Here is an 11,233-nt window from a genome sequence, read left to right on the forward strand (position 1 = left end):
TCATTGTTGATGAGCTAAGTTATCCGTTATATAATTATAATCGTTTTAATGTTAGCCAGTTTATCATGTTTAACTAGCTACCTGGAGTAGCCACTGTGGTGCGAATGCTAATCAATTAGTAAGTTAATCAAACCCCATGTTATGTTATAGGGACACATGCCAAGTTGGCTCGCGAGCTAGCCTTAATAAAATCATAGCAAAATAGCTTGCTAGCTGTTAGGTTATAGATTGAGGTAGTTTTTTTTGCATGTTCAAATGAATTAAATTAATATCATTTACATCTAGCCAGTTGGTAATTATGAAGCTACATTTTTGCTTGTGTCTGCATTGCCATTGTTGGGCTGTAAGCAGGTTAGGTGTGTACAGGACATTTTGGTACAGCTGTAGTAGTCAACAGGCAATAACGAGCTACAGGACATTAATTAATTCATGTTTTAACGTCTTTTTCTGGAATTTGTCTTTCAGCATAAACCTGCTCTCTGCCTCCTATACAACGAGATGATCAAGGGTGAACAAGCAACACTTCAGGAATGTTGTACTTTGAGCTTATTGCTTTGACTCGAGGGTCAATTCATGTTATTTCTAGTATGCAAGGTTTTCAATTTCCTGTCTATTTTTAGTCTGCTTTCTTCCTTTACAGCTTCAACAGTCTGGAGCCTGGTGTTGTTGTAGCCAAGGAGCTCTCTCTAATATGGAACCAGGCTTCTGCTGCCGTGCAACGATGACGTCCTTCCTCCCAGAGATGTGAAAGCATCCCTCGGACTGGACACAAACTGGCAAACATTATATTTTGTAGAAGCTCAGGACTTTTGCGATGAAAAGGACATAGACATTACATGTTCTTCTCCAAAGGGCAGGACAGAAATATGCTCTCAGGCTAAGCCTTTGTTCCCCCCCCCCCCCTTTACCTTCAGCACTTGAAGTTACAGCATTTTATTGTGAAATCTTTTCTTTGTTTTTTTTCAAGCACTAACTCACTGCTTTAGCACATGGCCACATTCATGTGGTCCAATGTAAATGATTTAAGAGATGGGTGACTCTACGGTTTTAGAGGGTATGAACGACGCTAAAATGAGTGCAATCAAAGAACAGCTGGTCAATGTGAAAGGTGATATTTATTATACAACCATAGGCAATTTAATACTGTAAATGGTTTGCCTAAATGGGTAACTTGGTGAGACAATGTTCAGAGAATCCATTTAGGCAATTTGGGTAATATTATTCCTTTTCTAAATATGTTTCCCAACGATTAATGTGGAGCGCGTGTGAAAATCACAGCAAAATGTTTTAATGCCGTTTTCCTCCTAAATGTGATTCTAAGTGTATCACCTTTTAAAGCAGCATCACTTCCCCATGTTTCCTCCAACTACAGCGTACGATATGTCATTTAGAAGCTCCGAGTCTGTACTTTTATCCAATGTTAAAAATAAAAAAAACACCATTGAAATTTTGGAACCACAAGACTGAATAGAGATGGTGGGTTAACTATGAGAAAGTGTTAAAGTTTCAAAACATCATAAACCAACGGTATATACACACCCATTGATCACTTAATATTATAATAGGCTTATCAATAAGTTATAGACAGATGAGGCGAGGGATGAGAGATGCCTACCAGTCCGGCGGGGGTAGGATGACCTGGTCAGGAATCCCGGGGACCGGCCGGTGCCTCAGTCTATAGGAACGGGTGGGCCGGGGGCCCTTGGCTTGTGTCTTCAAGCTGGGGCCCCTCTCATAGATCACATTATCCACCATCTTCCCCTGGTATACCTCTTGATTTTTGCCAGATAGGACGTGGTCAGGCCCGGGAGAGAGGTCTGTAGAGGAAGGGGAGGGCTCCTCAGAGGAGATCTCACAATCAGAGGGCACCTCTCCAGAGTGGGAGGAGACAGAGAGGGAATCACAGCTGCCAGATGTGGAGTTCGAAGCTGAGGAAGTGGTGCGTACGTTGAGAGGGTCACGCGGTGTCGGCCGAGGTGGTCTCGGAGACCCCTTTAGGGTGTTAGGGATTGAAGAGACAGAAGAGGAGAACGCTAAGCCAGCCCCAGGGTGTAGGGTCTGCCTACCCTCCCATCTTGCCTGCTCTACCCTCTCACTAGGCTGGCAGGAAGTCACCCTTTTCTTATTTGTCATGAAGATGTGTCTGGGTTGGGGGACGGGCATTCTCTGGCCCCACACCCTCTCTTCCCCCTCCTTTTCCTCTTCCCCCGGCTCTTCCACCACCAATCTTAGGGCTTCCAAACTACATAGGATCCGTCTACGGTGTCCTGTAGGGAACACTCGGAGCTCCAGGAGGCGGTTTTCAGTGAGCCCCCTGCAGTCTTCCAGGCACTGGAAGCCCCCCAGGTGAAAACCGGCAGCGTACTGGGGCAGACGCAGGCTGGTCAGCCAGTCTAGGATCTCCTCTCTGGGGTCAGTGGGATCCGACATGGTGGGTGTTTGGTGGTGGTCTAGATCAACACCAGAGAAGAGTTGATGATGGATCTAAGGCAGATCAGTATTAGTGAAAGTGTTGGGTGGGGGAAGGTTTGGTGGTTTTGCTGAGGACAGAAACAAGAGGGATACAATTAAGAATGTATTATGCCTCTGACAGTTGGTAGCTAATGTATCTGTACATCTAATATCCCGAGAAAAAAAACAAAAATCATGACGTTTCCTCAAAATTCACTTATCAATTAATTTCCATTAAAAGTTGACATTCTACATAAGAACGCTTGAATCCTGCATGGTGCAGTCGAACTACAGGAGCTATAAGAGCTGAAACCAAATCTGCCCCAGTGCTTTCCCCACTGCAGTATAAACCTAAGAACCCAAATGTCAATGCTAGAAATAATATGCATTACTGTTGAACAAGCCAGTCCATCTTCAACAAGACATATAAATTGCACACTTTCTCTAAGGTCTCATTGACATATCCTATTCTATCAACCTTTGAAATAAGAACTAACCTTACTCTGTTCTGTCTTTTTTTTTGTTTTTTTTTCATGGTGTCTAGTCCTCCACTCCAACAAGCTTTCTCACCCCATAACAACTTGTACTATAAACACTTCCTGTAAACAAACTTCACCTACAGTGCATTCGGAAAGTATTCAGACCCCTTAACTTTTTCCACATTGTTACATTTACAGCCCTGTTCTAAAATGGATTCAATAAATACAAATCCTCAGTAATCTACGCACAATACCCCATAATGACATCACAATACCCCATAATGACATCACAATACCCCATAATGACATCACAATACCCCATAATGACAAAAAGAAAACCGTTTAGAATTTTTAGCAAATGTATCAAAATAAAAAAACGGATACCTTTTTTACATAAGTATTCAGACTCTTTGCTATGAGACTCGAAATTGAGCTCAGGTGTTTCCATTGATCATCCGTGACGTTTCTACAACTTGATTGGAGTCCACTTGTGGTAAATTCAAATTGATTGGACATGATTTGGAAAGGGACACACCTGTATATATATATATGACCCCACAGTTGACAGTGCATGACAGAGCAAAAACCAGGTCTTTACAGAGCTCTAGAGTTCCTCTGTGGAGATGAGAGAAACTTCCAGAAGAAGAGAAGCCATCTCTGCAGCACTCCACCAAATCAGGCCTTGATGATAGAGTGGCCAGACAGAAGCCACTCCTCAGTAAAAGGCACAGTGGAAAGGGAAAGACCTCTTGGAATTTGCCAAAATATTCTCTGGTCTAATGAAACCAAGATTGAACTCTTTGGCCCAAATGCCAAGCGTCACGTCTGGAGGAAACCTGGCACCATCCCTACGGTGAAGCACGGTGGTGGCAGCATTGTGCTGTGGGGATGTTTTTCAGCAGCAGGGACTGGGAGACTAGCCAGGATCGAGACAAAGATGAACGGAGAAAAGTACCGAAAGAATCTTTATGAAAACCTGCTCCAGAGTGCTCAGGAACTCAGACTGTGGTCAAGTTTCACCTTGCAACAGAAGAATGGGAGAAACTCCCCAAATACAGGTGTGCCAAGCTTGTAGCGTCATACCCAAGAAGAATCGATGCTGTGATCGCTGCCAAAGGGTGCTTCAACAAAGTACTGAGCAAAGGGTCTGAATACTGATGTAAAATGTCATATATCCGTTTTTAATTTGTAAAACATTGTCAAAAATGTATCAAAATCAGTTTTTACTTTTGAATAGGGCTCTGGTCTAAAGTAGTGCACTATATAGGGAATAGGTTGCCATAGGGCTCTGGTCTAAAGTAGTGCACTATATATAGGGAATAGGTTGCCATAGGGCCCAGGTCTAAAGTAGTGCTCAACGTAGGGAACAGGGTGCTATTTAGGTAGATTTAGATATTTATATTTTTTTAATTAGGCTGTAACGTAACAAAATGTGGGAAAAGACAAGGTATCAGAATACTTTCTGAAGGCACTGTAACTCTAATTATACCAGATCTATAACCACAAGGCCCAACAGTGCTGACGGTGTCAACATTTAGGTCAACGCTCTGCAGCAGTAATCCTCACAAACAACAGTCAGTGGGGGTTCATAGGTCTTTTATGACCACCACTATAACAGGCATGCAACGGAGAAGAATTAAAGAAGAAGAAGAAGAAGAAGAAGAAGAAATATGTAACTAGGAAACCAAAAAATGTACATGTGTTGAGTCCTGTTTCAGTCTGTTTTCATACGTTTGGTACCTAATGAATATGACCCTGACGCTTGCAGTGTTTGTTTGTTTCACAGTAGCATCAGACCAACACCAGACTGTGATTGGAAGCCCTGTCTGGTGGTGTTAATGAGAAGTCAAAGAGAGAAGCGTGCGTTAACACTGAGGAACAAGTGTAACTTCATATGTGGTAGACCCACGCCACCGAGGCTATATCAGAACACTTCTGCATCCAACTGAGACCTCTTCTTATTTAACCCAATACACTTGTGGGATAGGGCTAAATTGAACTGTTTCTTACGGAAGAAATATGGAAAGCTAACGCATAGCCATAGTAGCCATTACAAAGGGAACAGTTTGGAGATTATGGCAAAAAATGTGTAGACTAAAAAGGTGAGGGATACCACAGTTCACTTGACAAGACTTAATCCAAAACATTACACTGTTGATTTCATGTGCATTTTACATGTAGTGTACTTTTCTCCACATTTATTGATAACAAAATCTGAAAAATAATCTGGATACAGTCGGTAACATGACATGAAAATTCTTAGAAAAAATTGGGGTAGGTGCAGTATAAGACAAAACATTTTACAAGGGTTTGTGTGAGAGGTCTAACTGGTGTTTCCAAGTGGCCACTCATCTCTCCAAAAGTGCGCACAGTTCCTAAGTAATTCCAATGCACTTTTATGAATCAAAGAAGAGTCTTCAACTAGAAGGTGTTTTGATCTCCCCTAGCTGTGGCGTTGAGGAACTAGAACAAGCACACTTGCAGTTGTTTTGTTTGGAACACAGCCCTGGATCCCCGACATCACACAATTACTATTGTTGTTTACGCATTCCAAAAAAACGGTCCATTATAAATCAAAATCTGGGTAAGGTGGCCATTTGAAAGCTTGTTCTATTGCCAACAATGACCAGCTAAAATCAGGGATGAACAACTTTTGATTGGGCCACAGAAAAGATCTGAGCACATCATGAGGTGCCTCAGTTGGTGCGTTTTAGAATTGAGTCAAGAGTTCACTCAGATGTGTGGTCCACAGCAAATTGTCATCACAACACATCGGAACAGAGTGATCATTCGGTGTTCAGAACAACCCAGGGTATAACGCCATTGTTACCTTGTAACTGTACATCAAACATAGCGATGATAAACACTGACACTGTATATGACATGAGTTTTATGATATGGAAATGTGAAGTGCACATTTGGACTCACAGGTGTTTGTCTTGCTTGTATGAAGTGGTATTAACTTGTCTAGTTAAATAACAAATAAAACAAATAATATAATTCTCAATGTCTCATCTTTCATAATATATTGAGTCATTTTAATTTGACAGCATTTCTCTCTCTCAGACAACAAAACATTTGCAAAAGTTGTCCAATCAGCAGGAGGGAGGAGGGGGAGCGACTTCTTGTCACGTGGTGCTCAAGTTCAGAACAGCTGTCAATGAAAACCCCCATACAGAGCTGTGGAGCAGAGACCCTGAGGTCTGACGACTTGTTGAGCATCTTACTGTACAGCCACTGTGTTCCAATGTAGGCGCTTATCAGTGTCCAAACCTGCCATTTCCAGCCTGTATACGAGTGTAAAGGGCTACTCGCGTGTTTGTGCTCGTTTGTTTCATTTCATTTGAAACGAGATTGCCAAGGGCATCAAAGATGAGATGAGGAGAAACTGGCATGTAAAGATCCCAACTCCAACGTTGACATGAAGCAGGCGTTGATGTGGCACTTACGTCAAGGAACCTTCACATGTGAAGAACGGATTCGGCGCACGGACTGTAAAGGCTCATTTATTAAGAGGTGAAAGATGGTGTTTCTCTATTAGTTTATCTAGCGGAGTCTCAAAGGGTTATAGCTGTGTGTATTTTACTCCCTTAACATGCAGGGACCTGTATTGGCAATTGGCAAACAAAATATTGTGCTTACAGACACACACACACACACACACGTTCCTCACACACACACACACACACACAAACACACCAGTTCCTCACACACACACACCAGTTCCTCACACACACACACGCACACGATCTGACTTAGTTTGCCATCTCTCTCTGGTTACCACCATCCACCCCCTCACACACACCACCCAGTCTGTAAACCTTAGAATGGACTAGACTCCCAAAGCATTGATCCTGTCTGGCTAAAAAGAAGAAGTTCAGCAAGAATTGTTATTTAACCTGCATTTTATCAAGGAGTCATACTGAGACCGAGGTCCTTCATTTTATCAAGGAGTCATACTGAGACCGAGGTCCTTCATTTTATCAAGGAGTCATACTGAGACCGAGGTCCTTCATTTTATCAAGGAGTCATACTGAGACCGAGGTCCTTCATTTTATCAAGGAGTCATACTGAGACCGAGGTCCTTCATTTTATCAAGGAGTCATACTGAGACCGAGGTCCTTCATTTTATCAAGGAGTCATACTGAGACCGAGGTCCTTCATTTTATCAAGGAGTCATACTGAGACCGAGGTCCTTCATTTTATCAGGGAGTCATACTGAGACCGAGGTCCTTCATTTTATCAGGGAGTCATACTGAGACCGAGGTCTCTTTATTTTATCAGGGAGTCATACTGAGACCGAGGTCCTTCATTTTATCAAGGAGTCATACTGAGACCGAGGTCCTTAATTTTATCAAGGAGTCATACTGAGACCGAGGTCCTTCATTTTATCAAGGAGTCATACTGAGACCGAGGTCCTTCATTTTATCAAGGAGTCATACCAAGACCAAGGTCCTTTATTTTATCAGGGAGTCATACTGAGACTAAGGTCTCTTTTACAGATGAGCCCTGAATTACAGAAATGACATAAAATACACACATCAAACTATAAATACAAAATGCAAGCAGAAAGAACAACAAGAGGCACCAGAACATCACATTCATCAGTAATAAGGTCCTCAATCAGCTGTCTGAATTGCCATAGAGGCACCAGAACATCACATTCATCAGTAATAAGGTCCTCAATCAGCCTTCTGAATTACCCAAGAGGCACCAGAACATCACATTCATCAGTAATAAGGTCCTCAATCAGCCTTCTGAATTACCCAAGAGACACCAGAACATCACATTCATCAGTAATAAGGTCCTCAATCAGCCTTCTGAATTACCCAAGAGACACCAGAACATCACATTCATCAGTAATAAGGTCCTTAATCAGCCTTCTGAATTACCCAAGAGGCACCAGAACATCACATTCATCAGTAATAAGGTCCTCAATCAGCCTTCTGAATTACCCAAGAGACACCAGAACATCACATTCATCAGTAATAAGGTCCTCAATCAGCCTTCTGAATTACCCAAGAGACACCAGAACATCACATTCATCAGTAATAAGGTCCTCAATCAGCCTTCTGAATTACCCAAGAGGCACCAGAACATCACATTCATCAGTAATAAGGTCCTCAATCAGCCTTCTGAATTACCCAAGAGACACCAGAACATCACATTCATCAGTAATAAGGTCCTCAATCAGCTGTCTGAATTACCCAAGAGGCACCAGAACATCACATTCATCAGTAATAAGGTCCTCAATCAGCTGTATGAATTGACCCAAGAGGCACCAGAACATCACATTCATCAGTAATAAGGTCCTCAATCAGCTGTCTGAATTACCCAAGAGACACCAGAATATCACATTAAAGAACATTCTGAAGATTGTTCCACGAATAGGGTGAAAGAAAACTAAAAGCTGATTTACCTAACTCAGTACAGACCGAAGGAATTCCCAGAGTTCATCATCCCTGAGACTGGGGGTGGTGACTCCTATGTCTACAGTTTAACAGTTTGGTAACCATGTTAGGTATGGTGGAGCCTTTTATAAAAAGGGCTTCATGAATGAAAACATAGCAAAGTATCAACCTAGCTGACAGTAGAGACATTTGGAGAGGATATAAAACGCTATAGAATAAGAAGTAAACTCATTTTTGTATTCGAAAGTCATTTTGATGCACTAGGAGAGAAAGAGTCGACGATTTGCTGAACATAATGTGGCTGTACAAAAATGTTTTATTTCCTTTTGGATGCAGATGCAGGATGCAGAGAGTCAGTTCTGCTTGATTAAAACTACCTGATCTCCAAAGTCCACGTCTCAATCAACCACACACAACGCAGAGTGACAGCGGTGCAGCACAGCCCACGGTAACCAACATTGAGAGAGGACAGAAAACGCTATAGAAAAAGAAATGAGGTTTCCAATGTCAGATGGAACCCTGAGACAAACAGCATCATGTATAGGGGACATGAGCTCTCAAACAGACAGACACACCCACACACACACACCACACACCACAAACACACCACAAACACACACACACACACACTTGACTGCTTGCTGATGTACCCTTCTCTCTCACACACGGTATCTGAGCACTCACGTACGCTCACACACACACACACACAGTATTCTTACGACAAGAATGCAAAGTGTGTGTGTCACAGCCAGGTAAGGAGCCCATCCTTCTCCCAGGCTGCTGCCTGCCTGGTCCTACAGTGACTAATACGCCCTCACATTTCTTGACAACATTCAGCCAAGAACAAAGTCCAATTTGACATTTCCATTCCCTGCCTGTTAAGAATGCTTCCGTGTTTGGAATGACCTACCATCGTAAAACCCCTCATTCAAAAAACATATACATAGAGGTGCTTATATCTGGAACTTCCACCTGATTTGTAGACATTGTGATAAGACACGTCTTCATATAAGATATTTATGAGCCAGTTAGAAACTGATTGACATCCACTTGTTTCCTACTACAAACCGTGTTTAAACTTAAACCAATCTGCTAACTGGCACCTTGATGTCTCATAGCTGATGTGGGCTACTCAGACAGTTTCTACTTTTTGTAATCAACCTCCTCTGCCTTTAGATAAAATGAGAAAGTTATTACCGAAGGCCTGCCGACTCTGAATGCATAGCTATAGCTGCCGTACCAGAGTCTGACAGAGTAAGTGAGCAGTGGGCAGAACAGACTGTCCATCACAAGTAGCCTAAGCACTACAGCGAATAACAGTCTCTATCAGTACGTACATATTTCTTTATTTACCTTAAAAAGGATACATAACGGTGCGTTAACTGTCAAACATAAATTCCACGCACACTTTGTAGGCCTACTTTCTAAAAGATTAGGTTTGATACATTGACATAAGAGGTGCATAAATCCGCAATATTCACACGCATTTTCTATGTATTTATGTTCCCACCACTATAAAATATACATATATTTATTCATGTTCCCACGACTATAACATATGAAACACTTGTTTTTCTACGGCATTTGTGTTATAACAGGTCTGCGTTTTTATGACTTTAACGTTGCGAGATCACCACGTTCCGGACTGTCACAACAAAAGTCATTGCGGGTCCCCAGCAGAGCCAACGGGCTCGACTCTGTCGGGTTGGAACTTACCGGAGGTTCAAAACAGGTGAGCAGAAGTCTCAGGTATCATCTCTCTAGTTTTGCCAGACGTGTGCTGTGTTGTCGAGCTTTTGTATTTAGTTCCTAGTTACATATCGCAACTTCCAGAAAGTGTCTGGTTTGACATTCGCCGTTTCCTTCTCTTGCCTTGTTGAAGCGAGACGTTACAACTCCACGCCCATTCCAGCAACTGTGCAACCAACCTGTTCATGTTGCTTTAGTAATTTAACGTCTTTACACACCACGGCTAAATAACTAAACCAATAAGCCTATTATTGTCTGAGTATGAATTCATAAGGCCTGCGATTTCTATAGGTCTATTATTAATGGGAAACATGATGTACTTGTCTTGCTATGGGTTCCTATTCACACAGTATTCCTGTATTTTTAATAGGGTGATTATACAGGTAAATTGTCTGTTTTTGTCAGCTAAGAAATGCTATTACAGTTTTCAAAAATATTCTCATACTGTATTTTCCCTGTGTGTCAAACCTTATAGCGTCCGCTCATAAAAAAAAAGACTGCCTTTAAGTCAAAAAGAGAGCACAGGCCTTTCTCTTTGCGTGTCGTAGCTTGATCGAGAGGCCTCAGGCAATGCATTCTACCTAGACAGGAATGTGTTAGCATGCACCAGCGCAGTAACCCACCCACACACACACACACACACACACCCTCTCTCACACACACACACCCTCTCACACACACACACCCTCTCTCACACACACACACCCTCTCTCTCACACACACACACACCCTCTCTCTCACACACCCTCTCTCTCACACACACACACACCCTCTCTCACACACACCCTCTCTCTCACACACACACACACACTCTCTCTCTCACACACACACACACACACACACACACACACCCTCTCTCACACACACACACACCCTCTCTCACCCACACACACACACACACACTTTCATTCTCTCTCTCTCTCTCACACACACACACACCCTCTCTCACACACACACACACTCTCTCACACACACACACACACACACACCCTCTCTCTCACACACACACACACACCCTCTCTCTCACACACACACACACACCCTCTCTCTCACACACACACACACACCCTCTCTCACACACACACACACCCTCTCTCTCTCACACACACACACAATGGTGGAAAATGTATCCAATTGTCATAT

At 42.6% G+C, this 11,233-nt stretch overlaps 1 protein-coding gene across 1 annotated transcript in view; it reads right to left on the reverse strand.

Annotated features, from left to right (window-relative positions):
• The window catches only part of zmp:0000000660 (arf-GAP with Rho-GAP domain, ANK repeat and PH domain-containing protein 2-like), a 257,277-nt gene extending 246,565 nt beyond the window's left edge, over positions 1-10,712 (reverse strand). The window contains exons 1-2 of the mRNA XM_036958269.1: positions 10,058-10,712; positions 1,616-2,540 (exon numbers count right to left, since the gene is read on the reverse strand). Of these exons, the coding sequence (XP_036814164.1) occupies positions 1,616-2,430 (815 nt within the window). The 5' untranslated portion in view covers positions 2,431-2,540; positions 10,058-10,712. The remainder of the gene's footprint in view (positions 1-1,615; positions 2,541-10,057) is intronic.
• Between the last annotated feature and the right edge of the window lie 521 nt (positions 10,713-11,233).

Source organism: Oncorhynchus mykiss, chromosome 21, assembly GCF_013265735.2.
Source record: "Oncorhynchus mykiss isolate Arlee chromosome 21, USDA_OmykA_1.1, whole genome shotgun sequence".
In the NCBI taxonomy this organism is placed as follows: domain Eukaryota; kingdom Metazoa; phylum Chordata; class Actinopteri; order Salmoniformes; family Salmonidae; genus Oncorhynchus; species Oncorhynchus mykiss.